We start from the raw sequence: 20865 nt of genomic DNA on the forward strand, positions 1-20865 counted from the left end.
TTAAGAGCACTGCCTGTTCTTCCAAAGGTCCTGAGTTCAATTCCCGGCAACCACATGGTGGCTCACAACCATCTGTAGTGAGATCTGGCGCCCTCTTCTGGACTGTAGGAATACATGCAGACAGAATACTGAGAATACTGTATACATAATAAATAAATAAATAAATAAATAAATAAATAAATAAAAACTCACTAAAAAAAAAAAAAAAAAGAAGAATGTGAGTGCTTAAAGTAAGCCCCAGGAGGAGTTCTGAAGGTCTAAACGGTGTTGGCTGAGGATGTGAACGCTTAGGTGAGTTTTGAAGGTGTAAGAAAATGTGATATAAACGAAAGTTCTGAAGGTGGAAAACACTGAGGGTAACTAAGTTCTGAAGGTCTATGAAAGTGTTGTCTGAGGATGCGGAAGATTAAGTCTGAGGGTCTAAGGGCAGGTTATGTAAATGAAAGTTCTGAAGGTCTAAGAAATTGATTTAGAGTTGATAGAAAATGTTTCATTTTTCTTCCCCCTCTCTTCTTCACCTAAGTCATTCTAAAACACCTGCCCCTTATTCTGTCCTCGACAACCAAACTAGAGATTACTGTCGACGCTGACCAGAAACTTATGGAGGCTGCTCTTATTGGTCCTGTAAGAGATGTAATGCACATTCAGGAAGGTACTCTGTCTTTTATGCACAATGGGGGATGTTTATAAGACCCATGGCACTCCAGGTGGAAGACAGGGGTCACTGGTAAACTTTACTATAGCACTATTACAGCTGCCCATCAGGCACGCTCAGAATACAGAAGGTATACAGCCCACTCTCCGTGCTTAGGTATAGACACAGCAGAAGTGCTTCAGAGCTCCTCAATGATCCTTACAGCACTAATATCACCTCTTTTTGATGATACTGATCCCACCTCCCTGTCATATCTTTTGTTTCAAACCTTAACCTCTGCCTATCCGCTATTGACCAATGCCTTGCCTGACTGCTTTGAAGAATGCTGGTTGTGTGTCCCTCCTGGGTCAAACTCACAAACACCATTTGTGGCTTCACCCACTCATTGCCTTATTAGATTCTCCTATCTTGCCGCCTGCAAATTGCTCTGAGTCAATGACAACCACTACCCTGTCCCTCTCCCACATCTCTCTCTTCGGTGCTGCAGACTGCTTTAACTCCTCAGGAACACACTTTGTGGGAACTCTGGATTCTGCAGATCGCAATAACGCCACGACGCTTAGTGACTACCACACTGCTCCTAAGTCCAAATATTCACTTCGTCTCGAGTCTCGGCGGAACGGCAGTCGACCGCTGCCTATCTTAGGGGGTATGGGACTTGTGCCCTGGTGTTCCTTTATCCTAAATCAGGGTTGGGACCAGGTGAAGAACCCTTGCTGATTCCCATCACTGAATTTAGAACAGCAGGGCACGACTAACGAGCCGTCCTGCTCCCACCCCTGGGGGCGGGGTGGGGGGTGCTCCGGGCAGGCTCTCTCACGTGTACGGTCTGCAGAGGTTGGTCGGGACAGGGTAGGACGCGGCTCCCGCGGCCCCAGGTCAGCGCGCGCCCCTCCTCCGGGCCTGAGTCACCGCGTCGCCCGAGTCCCCACGCCAGGATGCTGCGCTGAGCGCGGTCGGGACGCCGCGGGGCCCTGGGGGCGCTGGCAGCGTGGGGTTCTCGGCCGCCCGGCGGCGCCGCTCGGGACCTGCTCGGACGCTCGGCGGCCTGCGCGCCCGGGCCTCCATGGCGTTCACCCGGAAGAGGCAGCGCGAGCAGCAGCTGCAGCTCTACTCCTCCAAGGAGAGGTGAGCGGGGCCGGGAGGCCGGCAGCGGGGGAGGCCGGGCCGCAGCAGGCGCTCGCCCGCAGGCCGCGGCCGCCTCCCGGAGCCCGGAGCCGCGAGTGGGCCCGGGGACCTGGGGACGCGCCTCGTGGGGGCGAGCGCCCCGGGCCCGCAGCCGGCCTGCGCGGGAGGCCGTGGGAGAAGCGCGTGCGGCGGCCCGGTCGTGGTCACCCGCGGCCCAGGAAGGATTTGGGGGGAAGAGCTACGGCCTCCCTCAGATCCCGTCCCCGGCTAGGAAACCGCACTTCCGCCTCGCGTGTCCTTCCCAGGGCGGTTTGGCGACCCACACGCCGGCGGCTAATCCGGCTGTGCTTCCACCAGGAATGCGGGCTACACCGTTTGGGGTTTTTATTTATTTATTTTTGCAAGCACGGGGTTTGTTGGTGGGAGCTGCGGTCGGGCTGTCAACATTGTCGCTCGGAGCCAGCAAAAAAAAACTGGTTTATACCTGGAGACGCAGGTGCAGCTTTTAATTCTGGGTGGATTTGCTCAGTCTTCATCTATAGCTGTTAACTCCACCCGCCGGCTTCCTTCACCCGGACACCCCTCTTTTCATCTGTCATGTCGGGCTGGCCAGGGGGTGCGTTCCGAAAGTGCATTTCTCACCTGAGTTTACGTGGGATTTCTTTGTCTGGCACCAAGGACTTGTTAAGACTTGTTGGCGCTCTCTGTATTGCGTCGATGAGTCTTCACGGGAACCTTTTAAAGGCTTGAACTGTTGGCTTGCTCTAGACTTCATTACAAGTCATTTGTAACAATCCTGTGACCTCGGCGATGAACAGGAAAACCGGGGGAGGGGTGTTTTGTTCTTTTTTTTTTAATCTAAATTTTAGATTCTCACTCTCACTTTGATCGACCTACCCTGTTAGGGGAACCTGCTGCCCTTGTTATTTCCAGCATAGGCTGTTTTGTTTACATGTTAAGCCCGCGGTCCTCCAGGATGAGAGGTTCCCCTAGCCCAAGCAGTTGTCAGTTATCAGCATCAACTGCTCCCCACAATCAGCATGGACAGTTGAATTCTACTTCCTGATCACCCCAAGTTTTTTTTCTCCGCCTAATGACTTTGCAATCTTCGGTGTTATTCATAGATATCTATTTTAATTAGGGGAGCATCTCCGACTGTGAGATTTGAACTTAAATCAAGGAGATTCTTTACAAATCATCCAAAAAGACCAGCTTGGAAAAGCAACCTTGCCGAGACCCAAATTTAACATTTCTGCACACGTGTTTTGCGGCTTATCTATCCCTGGCAACATTAAGGACAAATGAGCAAGATGCTAAAGGCCATTGGTTCCAGCTGAGGAGCTTGGGGCCAGCTTTAGAGATAACCAGAGGCCTCCCTCTGCACTGTGCACTCCCTGGCTCCATCATACACTGAGTTAGGGATTTTAGATTTCTACCCTTTCCCAAACAATGACCCCAGAGTAGCGGGTATGTGTCTCTGATTGCTGATTCAGCTCCAAGCAGAGTTTGTTTGAGAGATTCCCTGCCAGCGATTTCGATCAGCGGGGACAAGAAAGAATGCAGCAAAGTAGATAAGTATTCTGGATGGTCAGTGGGACCGAGGTGACTGCTGGTGGTCGTGCATCTGGCAATCAAGAGGGCTGGAGAAAGAAGCCCAGCCGGGATTGTTAGGTACAATATGAGGCACTCAGTTAAATACTAATTTCAGGTCATTTTTGGCATATGTCCCATGTAGATTTGGGGATATGTTTATACTCAAAACTTAGCACAGACTAAGACTATTGTTTATTTAAAATTCAACTTTAACTGGGATTCTGTCCTGCTTGCTACTTGCTAAACCACATAGCCCTGAGCTGAGACTAATGATTTGAATAACCACGCACTGGTGCTGTTTGCTGAAGTTCATGAAAGAAAAAAAAAAAAAAACTGCTTTAGCAGTTTTCAGGACCAGAAAGCAAATAAATGATTGGTTCTATCTGATCAGATGAAGTGCTTTTGTATTCCTACGATTATGTCAGGGGTCCTATTCATCTTACTAGATATTTAAAAATATCATGATTAGATGTTGATGAAGGCCAATCAAAAGGTAAAGAGACAAGTTAACACACATTCTTTGAAATAGTCGAGCGTGGCAGAAGCGGTCAAGCAAATGAGGATATTCTACGAAACGCCGCTTGTTGTTCTATTTATGAAGACTTCTATTTAAATGTTGTCTTCACAAGTATTTTTGTCTTACTTGTGTAGAAGCTGAGACCCATGTCTTCACAGCGAAAGCTGTCGTTTGCTTTCTGAGGTGTGAGAGAAGGAACAGCCGCCGGTCGTAGGCTGTCAACTCAGGCTAACTTGTCAGCGACTCTTAGTTTTCTGTTGCATGCCTGTATGTTACATTAATAGTTTGCCAGGCATTCCAGAGACTTACACTTGGCTTTAGAGAGTCCGTGGATGTGTAATTCCTTGGTTATGCTGGCATTGATTTTTTTTTTACTTAACATATTTGTTTATCAATAGAGTTAGCATCTATTAAAAATAGTTTTTCAAAATACTGTTACTGTATAGTCTTCCGTTTCTAGTGTGGAGAGTGCCAGTCTTGTTTCCCTTTTGTAGGTTATGCCAGGGATTGGAAAAGGAGATAGACTGCGGAATCAGCACTCAGTCAATAGGACTCTAATGGATCACAAGAAATTGTACCTTTAAAAGATGGACACAGTTTTTCACATATAAATCAGCTAGAGAGGAAATAAGTGTTTGCAAATATTTTGGTTAACTTAGAATTTATGTTGGCTTCATCAAAAATGCTTAGTAGCCTATCTCCTTATTTTATTATTGTTTCAAATTAACGCATTCCAAAACAAGACTCTATCCATAGAAGGAATTTGAGCCTATTCCCACCTTGACCAGAGGTCAGAGAATTGGACTTCACCTCTTTTCTTCCAAGGTTATAGTGTTTCTACCTCAAACCAAGGTCCCACCTAGATTTAGAGCAGAGAGTTTTGTCAAGGCTATTGTCAATAGGTGTGGCTAATAGTCAGACCTTATATTTCTGGAATAGAGAAGTAGATTGTTTCTACTGAGGGTCCAGTTCCTTTATGGAGATAACACTGGATTCCACCCAGGGAGGGTTTGCCTATAGAATGTTTTGGTCTGGGGTGTGGGTGTGACTTGTTTGTTCTAGCAACCGGATGTTTAACTGTGGCTGTAGCCTGAGACCTGTTCATTTCCTTGTGTCATGTTAATGCAGTTTTTGTCTTACTCCTACCTTTTGGGGTCAAGGGTATTTAAAGCAATTGGAAATTTGGGCGAATTTTCAGTACTCACGGAATTCCCTCCCAGTACTATAAATGTAAAATATAGTTTTATTATTTTCATTCGCGTCTTCATATTCTTTATTATATTTCTAAATCCTTATGCCTCTACCTTGGCAAAAGGTATTTTTGTTGAGGCTGGTCCTGAACACCTGACCCTTTGCCCGCACCTCCCAAGTGCCCTGGTACAAGCATGCATCACACCATGTTAACCATGGTGCAGTGCCATTTTTCTTTCTTATTGATGTACTGGTGGTCCAACACAGGGCCTTGTGCATGGTACCTCTGAGTTCTGTCATTGGCCTGACTTCTAAATACCACTGTGGTCCCAATTTTAACATCAGATATTTAGAAATTGTCCTAACACTTTTAACTCGGAAAGATTTTGAAAATTATTTTTTCAGTTTATTATTATTATTTACTTATTCCATTTTTCCTCAGCACTGGGGATACTGGGGATTTAATATAGTGAGGGACTTGCAGATGGTAGAGGAATGTTCTACCCAGTCCTGTTACTTACTGTCAATTTGAGTTTTATGAGAAACTTTGAATTGCTATCTTTTTCCTGAAGTGAATCTTTTTAGGAACATATAATAACCTCACTGTTTCTAGTAATTTTTTTGTCTGATATTTAAACAGTTGTATCAGGTGATTTTCATTATACAAAATTCTCCATTATTTTTTCTATAACCTTGTGTTTTGTGTGTTTCTTATGAAATGGTATATTATCTAACTTTAGTCTTAAAAACATTACATTTATTTTTATGCATGTGTGTAATGTGTGCGGGCCTGTCTGTGGAGGTTGCAGGAGTCAGCTCTGCTTCCATGATGTGGGCCTAAGATCTCAAACTCGGGGTGTCAGGCTTGGCAGCAAACACTACACTGCCCTTCTTGTTTGCTGGTCTCTTCTTGTTGAATTTTTCAGTAGTTCTTTTGACTCTTAGTCTTAAGAAACAGATTGCTTATTATTATTACAGATTTAATTCTGCTATCTTACTGCATCCTGTGACTTCCTCTCCTCCCCCAACCCCTTTTCCTTTGGATTAAGTGAAGTCCTTAATGCTGTCTTCAATGTTCTTGCAGAGGATGGGACTCTGTATCCTAATTTTATCTTTGCTTTGGTGCTTATGCTTGAAATTCTAACATTTAATTTACTATCCGAAGCTAATCATTCACTTTACCTTCCTCTCAATCAATGTGCAGGCCCTGGAATAATTATTCCTGCTGTCTCATACTTAATTATAGTCCGCTGTTGTCCGGTTAAATATACACATTCGGCATTATGATTGCCCGGTTAATAATTGTGTGGTTTTATGTGCATGTTTGCTAAAGCCTTTGAGTTTTCCTTCTTGCATGTCTTGTCTTCCTTATGGAAATTTTCTTTCTCAATAATCTGTAAAAGTTCCTCTGAGTGGCGTCTGATGATAGTAAACTGTCTTTGGCATGTCTAAACGTATCCTTATTCTGCCCTTGCTTTGAGAATAGTCTTGCTGGATGTATCATTCCTGTAGCATTAAAGACTCTAAACAAAGGCAGATGACCAGAGGATAGGCCAAAACTTGCTGTAAGTCAGGATACCACTAGTAAAGAAATGGTTGGTCGCAGGTGTGTCCAGTTCTTTGGACAGCCCTCAGCTACCCAGTTTTGCCACTTGAGATAGGGAGAAACTTGAAGCCTGTAGAATGAGCAGTTGGCAAAACACAGTAGGTTCTGCTCCTTACTCCTGGGCAGCCCAGCATTTGTGGCTTAGGGTTGTCCTCCTCCACTGGCTTGACAGGGAACTAATGAAATCTATAAGATCTGGCAGGATTTGTGGTATCCCTGTCCAGAGTTAGGAGACGGGACCACGTTCCCTGGCATCATTTGGGAGCTGTGGAAAACCAGGATTGATGACCTTAAATGCAAATCTCTGTAGCCAGATTCCAAGCAACTACACAGGGTACCACCTTTTCATCTACAACCAGCCAGTAGTGCTGCTACTGAATTGTTGTTGATAAGCAGAATGTCCTCTCTGGAAGCCAAGGAGGTCTCCTCTCTGTGGTGGTTGCTGCCACTAGGTAGCCCTGCTGATTTCTTTACACTCAGATTTTTTTTTTTTGGTCTGTTTTCCAAGGTCGTCTATCCAATATTTCCACTGCATCTCGTAGTTGAACTTAGTAACTAAGTAAATGATTTGACAAGATCGCATAGCTTGGTCACGTGTGATGGCTAATTTTGTCACCTTGGTTGCATTGGGAAGCACCTTTGGACACACCTAAGTAAGTGTGTCTGAAGACATTTCCAGAGAAGATTAACAGAGGACAAGAAACATCGGAATGTAACGGCTACAATGCGATGGACAAGGGCAAAGGAAGGAGCCTGTTAAGACGGGCAGCTCTCTGTGTCCTGAGACATTGATTTCAGATGCTGCTGCTGCTGCTGCTGCTGCTACTGCCGCTGCTGCTGCTGCTGCTGCTGCTGCCGCTGCTGCTGCCGCTGCTGCCGCTGCTGCTGCTGCTGCTGCCGCCTTCCTGCCGGGATAGACTGACATCCGTGAAGCTGCGAGTCACAAGACAAAACTAACACACCGTGACTGAGCGCAAACTAGCCCTAGCCCTGAGTTCTTGGGCCAAGTTCAGCCTTTGTCCACGGTGACTTACTCATCTTGTTCTCCGTACAAGGCGTGTGAACGGCTGGGCAACGCTCACTGTTACATTCTTGAAGTTTAAGATGATTCTGGCGTGACAGAAGGAAGCCTAGTTTCTATGATCCTGAAATCTTAGTCTGACTGCACCCCGCGGGTCATCAGCATGAGCATGCCTGGAGCTCGTCCCGGGTCCACATCAGAAGCTTGTTTTCGCAGCCTCCTAGATGATTGTGTGCACATGCAAGGCAGAGAACTCAAGAGAATGTCAGCGATGCCCACCTGCTTTCTTCTGTCCTTTTGCTGCTGCTTTCCAAAGACTCCTTTGCCTCTCTCGGGTCCCCACGGCTCCCTGGGCTGTGGCTTTGTGTGTTGACTGCAGATTCCATCAAGGTCTGAATGTGTTGGGTCAGCACCTCACCACTGAGCTGCTCACCCGCCCATTGGACTGTGACTCTTGATGAGTGAGGGAGTGAGGGAGCAGAAGGACTATTATGAGCATCAGTCATGTTTCTGCCTTCATCACTGGAGAGCGTGGAAACTTGGAATTAGAAGCCCCAGGCTTTATGGGTAGTGCCAACAGAAAGGGTTTTGGTGGCTGAGCTGGGTCCATAAGTAATGATCTCACCCACTGAGAAGAGAGTATTGTTTCTTAAGCTGGGCTTAGTGTTGGAGCCTAAGACATGCTGTGGCAGGGACGGGCTACAAAAGTCGGCTGAAATAGTGAAATTTCGTAAATATGCAGAGGTTAAGGACCAGTAATGTACATGAGCCAATGGGTACAGGAACTAGACAGACTCTTTATCCCTTGTCACGTCCACCCTCGACCAGCAAGGATGACGCGACCACCGGAGCTCTTCTCACTGCAGTTTTATTCCAGGACTTTATTCACATTCTCTCTCTCTCTCTCTCTCTCCTTCCCCTCTCTCCTCTCCCAGCCCTTAAGTAGGCATGGGCTGCCAACCCCGAACTGCCAGGTGGGCACTGCCCATAGGTTCACGCATATGCAGGCAGCTGATAATCATTGCGTGATCATAGCATAGGTCAGGCCTTAGCCATCTCAGGAGTTGATTATACATCTCCATCAGGTGTGACACCACGCAGCTCGCTACAATCTCAGATATTTCTATGCAAATTTGTAGACTACGGCTAACTTGATACTAACTAGACACCTGGGAAGAGGGGACCTCAGGTGAGGAACTGCCTCCCTCAGATGGGCCTGTGAGCTGTCTGTGAGGGCATTTTCTTGATTTCTAATTGATGGAGGGGGTCCTACACATTGTGGGAGGTGCTCTCCTGAGCAGGTGGTTCTGGGTAGTTTTACATGAACTGGAGGCAAGCCAGTAAGCAGTTCCTGCCAGAGGGCTCTTCAGGTCCTGCCTCCAGGTCTTGGTGTCTCTACGGCAGGGGTCCTCGACCTTCCTAACTCTGTGGCCTTTTAATACAGTTCCTCCTGCTGTGTCTCCAACCATGAAATTAATTTCATTGCTACTTCATAACTGCAATTTTGCTACAGTTAAGAACTGTAATATAAATATTTGTGTTTTCTGATGGTCTTGGGCTACCCTTGGGAAAAAAAAGCAGAAGTAAGGACTTTCCTCCCTAAGCTGGTATTGGTCGTGGTATTTATCATAGCAAAGGAAGCGAACTACTACAAGCCTTAGTGTTTAGGTGGGGCTTGATTTCAGAATCCATTGCTGAGAGCCGCAGATTTATGCAGAAGTGTCTACCTGCTAGAGAGTTGTAAATGCCAAGAAGATGCAAAAATTCCTATTGGTTTGTGATTCAGGACCAGAGTGGGTGGGGCCCACACCCTGAGGACCTCATGGAAAGAGGAACAGAGATAACACTCTTGCATTCTTTCATTGCAGGTCCCCCTCAGGGGACAGGGGAAAAAGTGACTGATGCGTACCTGGTGTAGAAAACAGGAAGTGGCAACAGTGACAAATGCCAACAGAGAAGTGTAGTTGAGCTAATTACAGATCCCCACTTCCCTTCTTAAAGTTTTCATTTATCCTAATGCAGAGAGCTTGGGACGTTTATTTGATTCCGAACATTAAAGAGACATTCATGAACCAAGTCCAGTAAAGAAACTGAGAAAGAGCCGAAGGGATTGAGGCTGTAGCCTTACCTAAAGCCAAGATTTTTAAAGAAAGCAGTTTCAAAGCTTTCAAGTAAAAAAATATATAGTCATTATTATTGGACTGTTCTGGAAAACATTTTCACGCAAGAAGTAATACTACCATTAAAAATATAATTTAGATTTCTTGTCCAAATTTCCTTTTTTCCTGCACAGTTGCAGAAGGCAGGGCAAGCAAACACAGATGATTGTTTAGCAATGTTTCTCCACGTTGTTCTCCAGAACTGAGTCCAGAAGCTATAACTGGCTTCAAGAAAATTGGAGCCTCCCTTGAACGGAACGGAAGCTTTGAAAAACGCCGTAGGTTAAGAGAACAAAACAAAATTTCTGAAGTTGTGTTTGAAATGAGGACATATGTAGCTGCTAGCAAGGCCACATGGACTTGAGAAAGTGACGCTTTTTGTGTATTCCCCTCATGACAGCAGCCTTCATCTAGAAGAGAATTTCACGAGCTGTGTGAAGACGAAGCGGACACAGGTGTCTGCTGGCATAAAAATGCTGGGCCAGCTCGTGTGCGGGGTTGTGGTTGTCTAGTGCTGGAGGAGCATGCGCGTACTAGCTGGTGTAAGTGCTGGCGGGACAGAAGGTTCAGAGACCACAGAAGGAGGAAGTTGCCACCATCTCCAGCATGAATTACAGTAAAGTCCTGCCCTGCTCCCGAATCTGATTGGAAAGTAGAAAATGAAGCAGAGTTTAGTCCCCTTCACTTGGCCAGAGGATGAAATGTTTGTTTCGTTGTTTGTTTTTAACTTTTTTATGTGGGAACAGAGTTAACATGGGGAGATTGATGTTCTATAGTTAGGTGGCCTCTAGTGTAAGTGATTGTTGAGTCTGAAAGAGTCCTCCAGAGTATGGTCCTGGCCTGCGGAGTGCTTTGGACTAAAGAGCTGAAAAGGTCTCAGGAGTAAGGTCCCTGACCTCCTGCTCCTGCCCCCCTTCTCCCCTGAAGTGAGCCATGACTCCTCCCCCAACTGTCCCACAGAACCCAGAGAACCTCTGCCTTAACCAACCACAGAAACTAGAGGTCAATTTCTCTTCCTCTCTTGAAGCCCTTCACTGTGAGGGCTTCTTCTGACTGTACTCAGAAGCCAAGAGGACTCAGCAGACTGTTGTTGAGCGACTCTCCAATCTAGCACCTTCTGTCATTCACTTTTCCACACAGCTGTCTGCTTTGTGTCTCAGGGACTTAAGCAGAGAAGGGGGGAAGTTTCCCCCGGGCCATTGGAAAGCCCTCCTGTCTTGCAAAGATTTACTGATTTTGTTAATTCTGTCTCTGAGGAGCGTGGCTGGCATGATGGACAAGGGCAGGTTTTGCTCTTTCCGCTCCTGCAGCTCTCTCCAGACTCTGCTTAAGTGGGGCTTGGAGGTGGGGGGGGGGGGTTGCAGCTGTGCCGTCACCAGACTATAATCTTGCGTGTTTGTGTGCCTGTTTTCTCAATCTCTTCCTTATTTCAGATCCCAAGGGCTAGTTTGTTCAGCCAGTTGTCTAGTGGTGTCGCACGTGCTCTGAGGGTGGTCTGGGTGTTCAGGGTGCAGTGACACATCCCACACAGTGCGCTTTCCTAACAGATTTACGTGTGTAACTTAGATCCATGCCTGACCAGTACACACTGTGGACCCACTCTTGGGAACAGTTGTGGAGTGGCTGTGGACTATACCTAATCTATGACTAATTCTTGTTCTGAAGTTTCTTATCAGGAATTATCCCCTCTGGCTGTCAGGAGTGGAACAGTGGGCTAGGCGTTAAGCACATCCATATACTTTGAATATATGGTGACTTAAGGTTACAATAGCATATGTTTAGTATGAATGATCTGCTAATGAAGAGCTATATCTAGGAATACATACTCTATAAGGTGGGTTACACTGAGACTATGGAACCATGGGCACAAGTCTCCTAAAGAAGTAATTAATGTAGCTGTGATATTAATGCGTGAGTGCAAAAGGCACCGCAAAAGAGTGACTTTAAAGTTTTTTTTTAAATAATTTTCATGTGCATTGGTGTTTTGCCTACATGTATGTTTGTGTGAAGATGTCAGATCCCCTGGAACTGGAGTCACAGACAGTTGTGAGCTGCCATGTGGGTGCTGGGAACTGAACCTGGGTCCTCTGGAAGAGCAGCCCATATTCTTAACCTCGGAGCCACCTTTCCAGCCCTGACTTTTAAAGTTTTTAAAATATTAGTTTTTTTTTTAACCCCATAGAATATTGTTTGAAAATTATTGTTGAAAGTTAATTGAAATAATTTTCACATAGAAAATATTTAAATCAAGTACCAGCAAACATTTAAATGCAAACAAAACAAACAGCTCCTGCCCAGGAGGTGATGGTGCACGCCTTTAATCCCAGCACTAGGGAGGCAGAGGTGGAAAGATCTCTGTGAGTTCGAGGCTAGCCTGGTCAACAGAGGGAGTTCCAGGACAGGCTCCAAAGCTACAAAGAAACCCTATCTCAAAACAGAAAACAAAGAAAAAAAAACAAAAAAACAAAAAAACAAGCCAACAGCTCCTTAAACTGTTACTGTAAGGGAGTGTGGTTGGTTTAGGTTCCTTCTCTGTAGTTTATGTTTCTCTTAAAATACAAGTATTGCGAAACGAAGGAAACCACTATTAATCTATGATAAAGAGTCAGCATCTGTCTCACTGTGTAGAAGAATAGCTGTCCTGGAAGGTGGTCTGTGTTTCCTAGCTGTAAAATCCTGCATATGTCTTGTTGAAGAACACGTCTCTGTTTTCCCCCCTTCCTATGGGAGCAGAGGGGACAGCAGGGGACAGAGGAAGGACTGCACCCCAGCTCATTTGGTTGCAGCCAAAATTTAGGGAGGTAACTAATGTGTAAGTTCCTGATTGGTGCCTTCCTGGACATCACCTGACACATCAAAGGAATGAATGCCCCTTCCTCCGAGCCTGGGCACTGTGCTGGAACTTCGGCTTATGACTAATTTTTTTTTTAAATATACTGGACACTAAACCTAATTTATGACTAATTCTTGTTCAGAAATGTTTTCAAATGGAGGACAGGTCAATAAAACTTAGATGGTACAACTAGTTCCTGTAATCATTCATTTTAATCTCATTAGTCAGTCTTTTGGGCCAGCTTGTTTTTTGAGTGGCACTCTCTCGTGTCTCTCAATGAGTGTTTTGTTAGAGTGTTTTGACCTTCTGTTCCTTGTGTTGTCTGGGTCCTTCTAGTGTATTCTTGCTCGTTTGGGTGTTGCTCTGACATGTTCTGTCTTTACACGGGTCACTAGTCTTTTACCTTTTCTTCCGACCCTGAGCTGTCCCTGCTCTTTCAGTTTGTAGTCCTGGGCTTTCCTGTGTATTCCTTGGGTCTTGCTCTGCCACAGTAGAGGCGCTCATCTGAGGGTGACTTCGGTGGCTGACACCGGGTCATGTCCTGTGCTTGCATTGGTGTTCGGATGAGTGGTATCGTCTCGGGGAGCATCCGCACGCTGAGTTCTGTTCTAATTCCCATTAGCAGGCTGCCCCCACAGACTGGCTCACGTCTCTTCCTTGCTTTGATCTCTCTCTAGTTTGCCGTTGTCTTTGGGTTTTGTCATTTAAAAATATTTTATCCACATCTTAGGTTTGTTCCAGGAGGAAGTAAAATAAGCAATATTCTGTGTTATCCATGTTTAAACTAGGTATCTTCCTCAAGGACAGCAGAGCTTCTGAAAGCTTTATCCTTGACTCCAGATGCTGTCAGTGCCCCGCCCTACCCTGCAGCCAGACACATGCTTCTTTGCATGTTTTTGCCTTATACTTACTGATTTCCATGGCCGTGCAACTAAATTATTTTATTTTTTTAGTTGTGCACATGCACTTTCCATGGTGCAAGTGTGGGGGTCTGTGCGGGAGTCAGTACTTTCCTTCCTCCAGGGTTCCAGGGATACTCAGGCCGTTAGGCTTGAGCAGCAATCCCCTTTACCCACGTCACCTCACCACCGTATTTCTGCCGTTGTACTTTTAAAGCACAAAGCAATTCAAACTGAAGGGACTATACAACTCAATATATTTGTTTTACTTATTAAACATGCATGATCTTAAACATTAGGTTGGGTGTAGCCATCTGTGCACCTGTCTCCAGAGCTCATTGGCTTGTGGGAGTCACAAGAACTGAAGTCAGTGTGGGTCTCAGGGTTATGGCAGGGTAGGGGCAGAGAAGCCTGGCGTGCACCATCAGGGGACAGTGACATGAGCATTCCCATGGGGAGGAGAGCAAGGCTGTCATAAACTTAATTTCCCAGTTTGATACTGTTGTGTGTGTGTGCAGACAGTGCATCTGTGCTGGGAAGGATTCCATTTGGGACATGGGAGAGAGAAGTGTGGGCTCCCCAGAGGGCCGCCTAGGGTGTGGAGCAGGCCGTCAAACACCTCTGTAGACCAGATGCAACACGAAGCTGTCTTCTTTTCCCGTTCAGGTTCTCCTTGCTGCTGCTCAATTTGGAGGAATACTACTTCGAGCAGCACACGGCTTTCCACGTCCAGAGCCAGGACAGCCACGAGGAGAGGTGAGTCAGCTCGCACAGTGCTGGGCACTAGTGGGCTCTCAGAGTCCACATAGGACTGCGTAGGCGTCCCTCTTCCCACTCTGTAGTTAGGTAACGAGATGGTGGCATGCCTTGTGTCACACAGTGTTCCCTGCTCCCGGTCACTGCAGGGTGATGCAGTGAAGTCATGATTGGAAGCCATGGAGCAGCGAGGATGAAGTAATGAATAATGCAGTGGGAACCAGGGCAAAATCTGCTTCCTCCGTAACTACTCACTTCTTTGAAAACAGATCCAGCTGCTTGGGTCGATTTTTTTTTTTTTTGAAAGCTACAAATCAAAGCATAATTTGTCTTTGAATTTTTGTTTTCCTTGTACAGGTTGTGCTTCAGTGCCATTAAAGTGCTGATTAATGTGAAGTTATTCTTAGTTGAAAAATTCTAGCTTGTATGTATAATGGAGTAACAGAATTTAAACCCATGATGGAGCAATGGCTCTGTATAAGGGGTCAGCAACTACACAGCCTTTGGACCCTTTGAGTGGCCACCTGCTTTACTGGTATGACCCCTTGTTTGGGAGCAGCCACCACCATCTGTGTCTCTTGTTTGATCACCCTTTGATAGTTGTGACAGAGAGTGCGTGATCTGCAAACACACATCTGTCTGGCTCTTCATAGAGACTATTCACCATAATTATATGTGTGTCGTAATCTTCAAGGGCTGCTAAAGCCCTCAGGTGAGGGGTACTGAGAAGGTTTGTGATGGGCATGTGAAGATTAATACCACCTTCAGTCCCCCACGGTTCCCACTGGAGTGAGCACTCCCTGCGCCTCCCCTGAAGTACTGTCAGAGGGTGCCAGAAAATCTGATCTAATCTCGTGGTTGATACAAAGGAGGACATGGTAGAGGGGTGCCTGTCACACAGATGCAGTAAGCGGCATTTATAGGCTGGGAGGTCGGGCTCTTGTCTGGAATGTCCAAGAGAACATGAGTTCTAGCCAAGTATTGGAAAAGGAAAAACAAAAAAGTCATGTGGGAAAATAATTGTAGATTAGCAAGGATGAGGAGTACATTATATGAATCAGGTGTTATGTGGACTCTTTGGGTTTTGATTTGAGTAAACTGTGAAAATACATTTATGAACTGGAAAGTTTTTGAACACAGTGTACTTGAGAACTTAAGGAGTTCTTTAAGTGTGGTAAGGGTAGAGCCGTTATTAAACGAGTGCTTCTTCAGCGCTCCTGACGTGGACCAGCTGGGTTTAGGAGGGGCTTATATGAGAAGCAGTGGAAGCAAAAATGACCAGTGCTAAAGCTGAGTGATGGGCATATGGCACTTTCTATTCTAGTTGCTAATACTTAGAAGTTTCATTCTATTAAAAAAATCTAGCTGTTGGTAACTTTGGATATTAAAAGTAAATGCACTTAGCAGCACGAAAAAATGTACATTTTCAAAACCCTTTGAGAAAGGAGAGCTGCGAACTGAATTCTGACCTTCCGTACAGTGGGTGCATGTATTGAGTAGTAATGATGACCAGAAAGCTCCAGCAATCACTTCCTCCCACAAAGAGGAGACTTTCCTCTGGGACTGGGAGGCCATTCTCAACTTTTCGACTGTATATCTCAGTGTGAGGTGTTTTTTTTATTGCTGTTGTTGATTTTGACACTTTGGATTTCTAAGTTATATAAAAACATATATATATATATATATACACACACACACACACATATATATGTTTGGATTTCCTGCCTGGCTTTACTCTGCTAAGCCATTGGCCAAAATAGCTTTATTCATCAACCAATAAAGCAACACATATGCAGAAGGACATCCCACATCAGCAGGCGTGAACACACATAGACATATTCATAAAAAATGGGAGAAAAAGAATGTGAAATCATACAAATTATACTTGTATATAAATGTGCTTATTTTCATGAAATGGAGTTTTTCCATGAATGCTTCAAAATCATTGTTTATGGTATTTTGTATGTAAAATTCAAACTTAAATTTTCCATGATTTTAAAAAGCAAAAAAATCTTTAATTGTTCCAATTTATTGGTGTTTTCTGAGTAATTCTTCCAGATTCAGAAGATGAAGAGCCAATGAAATTTGCTGGAAACATCACAGATTTTGCATTGTCAGTGTTTTTGTGCTTCGGTTTCTCTGGAGAGCAATTGTGAAAACTCTAATAATAATAATAATTAATGAGGTCGTGGGGCCGCAGTTAACAAATGAAGCCTCAGCCTGTATGGGTTCCCCAGCCCCCGAGAGGAGCTGAAGGGGCGCGGCTGTTCTCCATTGTGCTTACTCCCTGTAGTTGCCGGGCTTTTATTCGCTGACACCCTGGCCAACCACATTTTACTTTTTTGATTTCCCTGGTGTCCATCAAATAATCCTTTTTCTTTTGGCTCCTAGGAAAACCAGAGGCTCCTTAAAAATATGTTCAAAATCAGTGATTTTTGAACCAGATGCTATCTCCCAGCCCATCATTAAGGTAAAGGTGTTTGCATTCCTAATGGCGTGGGCGCGTGCTTCATCTTCGCTACTTTTCGTAATATTCTCTCTCCATTTTACCCAGATCCCTTTGAGAGACTGTTTGAAAATAGGAAAACGTGGAGAAAATGGAGCCAACAGACACCTTGCAAAGTATGTTGTTTTAAGTACATTGTTTTCACTTTTAATTTTACTTTAACAAAAATTTTACATGTCTGATGTTTTTTTTTTCTGCATTCCAGGGCAAAATCTTCAGGTATTTCACTCATTTTCAGACAGGTGAGAGCATCTAGTAAACATGTTTACTAAAAATGTTAGTGCGTACGTGTCCAGACTTAGGGGAAGGCTTCTGTGCATGAATGTGCGTGATTTCCTTTGCATGATGAAATCATTCACTTACATAGATCTCAGCTGGAGACACATGGGAATCGATGTTTAAATGACTTGAGAATTTAGTCATTGAGAAACAGACATTTTAAAGGATAACAGTCTCCCATTGGACCCTCCGGGTTTACTAAGTCTGAGAATTGCAGTTTTGTACTCAGGGTCAGTGGGAAGCTGGAAAGAAACTGAGTGTAGCAGTTCTTTCTGTGCCCCCGTCCTCCCCGCTAAAGGTCACCGAAGCCACCTCAGGCTTCTGTGTGACAGCCCAGCAATGCTCCGGAAGGGCAGTTCCTCCTGGGAGGAGTGTTCATCCAGATGCACACTGACCTCACTTATGCACACACTGTGGTACTCAAGTTCGTATCGGCATCACATAACAAATTAAAATGCAGCTTTAATGCTGGCGTGTCATTGATTAGTTTGTAGATTAAAAAAAAAATAAGAGCAGAGGGATTTCTCTGTTCTTTTGGTTTTTGGCTTCGTATTCGTCATCCGTCTCAGGATGTGTTTATCGGGGTTCCTGGACTCCCTGCAGCTCTCTGGTTCTGTGCACTGTCAAGGTCCAGGGACGCTCTGTGAGGAGTGCAGGAGCTGTGGGCAGAGTGGCTGCACTGAGCACTTGGTGCAGAGACTGGCACGGGACAGCACCTGGAGCGTGGGAGGGGTGGGAGGAGGACCAGCGGCTTCTGCTGTCTCAGTCACCGAACCCTTTGTTCAGAGACCACTGGTTAGCATGCCTTGAGATGTCTCTGATGATCTGGGAGATTTTGAATTAAGTAACTTTCGGTTAGTATCTCCTATAATTCCAATTGTTAAAAAATTGGAACTATCTTCAACTTCATATTTAATGTCTCACATGCAAACAGGTACAGCCCATCTTGTGCTTTGTGAGGGAGCCGTGCTACTATCCCTAGCCCTGTGTGCTCACAGGTGACTTCTTAGGGCATCGTGAGCTTAGTGCAGGGCATTCGTATCTTGGAAGGAAAGAATACTTTTTTTTTTTTAGTTAAAAGTACCATTTTCTTTAGAAAACTGCTCATCTTAGTAAAGACTTAATAACTTGGATTTAGAAATACAGCTCAGAATCCTTCCTCTTTTAGTAGTTTTAGGAGGAGATCTCAGATGAAACCAATTCAGAATCAAGGGACACCCAGGGCAAGCTACTCTTTCAAGGATTATTTTAAGCTTTGTATGTCAGTACTTTCACCACGTCTCAGAAAAAGTTTTGGTACAAAGTTTTGCTTTCAGTTTTAGTTGTTGTTGGAATAACATGTTTGTGTATGTACAAATATTAGTTTTAAGCCATATGTTCAGTAGGGGAGATGGCTGGTGAGGGGGAAAGTCTCTCGTCCTGTGTCAGTAAGTGATAAATGTCATGAAGAAAAGGAAGAGCAGGACAGAAGTGTCCTGGGCACACTAGGGACTGTTGCTGTGCTCTGTGCCCCTTAAGACCGCATGGTTAGAAAGCAGTGACCGTGGGATGTAGGAGTTGAGCAGGTGAGGGCCGAAGGGTCACGGCAGCCTCTGAAGCATGGTAAGGCTCTAGAGTAAAGGGCAAATGAGGAAAGCACTGGGCAGCTAAGAGTGTGTGACCTCATTTGGGTGCCCTGGAAACCAGGGCAGGGTCAAGAGTGGAGCCAGGAGACCCTGAGGTGTTCTGAACCCCTGCTGCTTTGCACCAGGCTGCCAAGAGCTCCTCACAATCGGGGTGTGCTGAAGACAAGCCATGCATAAAGCCTTCCAGCTGGAGCTTGTGTGGCAGTGTAGACACTGAATTCATAGATCTTTGGGTACTTCTTCACACTGACAACTTGGTTCCTTCAGCATTTCTTGCCTTTCTCAGGTGTATTTCATTAAAGAACACAACATTGTGGCGCCATATAAGATAGAACGGGTAAGTAAACTTTTTCATAGATTATTGGACATTTATGCAGCGATTTTTGAGCAGTAAGACTTTTGTGGTCCTATTAACATCTTTAATCAAATATGGTAAGTAACACTGGGTACTTCAAAGTTTATTAGCACTTATTGCAAAAGTACCCAAGGGATCCACAGCCTTTAGTTCTAATAGCAAAAGCTTAGCAATCATATTAGAAGGGAAAGAAATGGAGGAATGGCTCAGGGGTTGAGAGCACTGTGATTTATTATATACATGGCACTAAAAAACATTTGTAACTCTGGTTCTAGAGGATCTGATGCCCTCTTCTGACCTCTGCAGGCAGTGCACACACATGCTACGTAGACATGTATGCAGACAAAATAACTACACATATAACATAGAAATAAACACATCTTTTTAAGGAAGTAAGGAACTGCCGTCAGAGTGTACAAATTGATAAGCATATTTACTATGTACCACTGAGAACTTTTTGCCTAACAGTAGTGAAAATTTATTTTTAAGAGCATTCAAGAGACACTTAACTTATAAATTAGCCCATATTTGATAACAAACTTTTATGAAGTCTTAATTTGGTGGAAGTTATAAGGATTTACAGGGAGGCATAGACATGTCTTTGAAGTCACATTTGTTGCTGTTCTTCACTGCAGCATACTGTGTGGGGAAGGCACACTCCTAGTGTTTATAGGACCAGGAGGTGGAGCCAGCTCCTGATGAGGACGCTTCTGTGAATGAGAGAAACCACACTCTCGTGTTAATCCAGGCTGCATGCTTAGCTCAAGGTGCAGGCAGCCTGCAGTATCTTTTTTTTTAAAATATTTATTTATTTATTATGTATACAATATTCTGTCTGTGTGTATGTCTGCTGTCCAGAAGAGGGCACCAGACCTCATTACAGATGGTTGTGAGCCACCATGTGGTTGCTGGGAATTGAACTCAGAACCTTTGGAAGAGCAGGCAATGCTCTTAACCACTGAGCTATCCCTCCAGCCCCTTGCCTGCAGTATCTTATCCAGCAACTTATGAAACAGAAACTGCTTAGACAGTGTTAGAGTCAGGAAAACTCACATGTGCAGTGGCCCAGGGGCTTGGCCACTGTGTGTGAGTGTGCCTTCCTCTCTGCTAAATGCTTCTGGCCTTGTGACTTTTCTCTTGTTGTGGTATTGCCTCTACATCTTGGCAAAAACTCCCATGGTCAATAGACTACCCTTCTCTCAAGTTGAGAGCACTCCTGGGTGCCCTTCCTTGGGGAGCCTGCTGAGACCGTCTGAAGGACAGACCTGTATTTCAAGTGCCAGGCATGTAGCTATCAATGTATGTGAGGGTTCTCTGGAGACATAGACTGTCAGGATTGTGTGTGTGTGTGTGTGTGTGTGTGTGTGTGTGTGTGTGTGTGTGTATGCATGTGCGCGCGCGGCCTGATTATACATAGAACATGGGGAGATTGAGACAGATAGTGTTAGATATAAGGAGTTTATTACGAGGAATCGATGTGGGGGATGATAAGGACTGAGACTTCAACCTCTGAAGAGCCCACAGTGTAAGGTGAGCCTTTGTTTGAAGGAAGGGAAGCCCAGCATTCCAGTGGGAAGACAGTCACAACGCACAGCTGGCAGCCACCCTGCAGATGCTTACTGCTGCTTCTGCCCCCCCCCCCCCCAGGGAAAGATGGAGTATGCCTTTGAACTGGAGGTTTCTGGGAAGGTGGAGGATGTTGTGGAGACGCTGCTTCAGGTAAGCCAGCCATTCGGTGGTCT

The 20865-nt window shown here is 45.1% G+C and overlaps 1 protein-coding gene across 4 annotated transcripts in view; it reads left to right on the top strand.

Moving 5' to 3' along the window:
- Positions 1 to 1302: 1302 nt before the first annotated feature.
- Nsmaf (neutral sphingomyelinase activation associated factor) overlaps positions 1303 to 20865 on the top strand; it is a 54054-nt gene continuing 34491 nt past the window's right edge. For 3 of the 4 annotated variants that reach the window (XR_007595705.1, XR_007595706.1, XM_050164151.1), the window contains exons 1-7: positions 1329 to 1783; positions 14269 to 14358; positions 16750 to 16828; positions 16913 to 16980; positions 17070 to 17106; positions 19055 to 19105; positions 20771 to 20842. Coding sequence is in view for 2 of the 4 variants with exons in the window: in XM_050164151.1 (XP_050020108.1) it covers positions 1722 to 1783; positions 14269 to 14358; positions 16750 to 16828; positions 16913 to 16980; positions 17070 to 17106; positions 19055 to 19105; positions 20771 to 20842 (459 nt within the window). In the remaining 2 variants the exon portion in view is untranslated. Of the gene's footprint in view, positions 1784 to 14268; positions 14359 to 16749; positions 16829 to 16912; positions 16981 to 17069; positions 17107 to 19054; positions 19106 to 20770; positions 20843 to 20865 lie in introns of all 4 variants that reach the window. The other variant, XM_050164170.1, reaches the window with a different exon arrangement.

This window comes from Alexandromys fortis, unplaced genomic scaffold, assembly GCF_014885135.2.
Source record: "Alexandromys fortis isolate MF-2015 unplaced genomic scaffold, M_Fortis_MF-2015_v1.1 scaffold_18, whole genome shotgun sequence".
In the NCBI taxonomy this organism is placed as follows: Eukaryota; Metazoa; Chordata; class Mammalia; order Rodentia; family Cricetidae; genus Alexandromys; species Alexandromys fortis.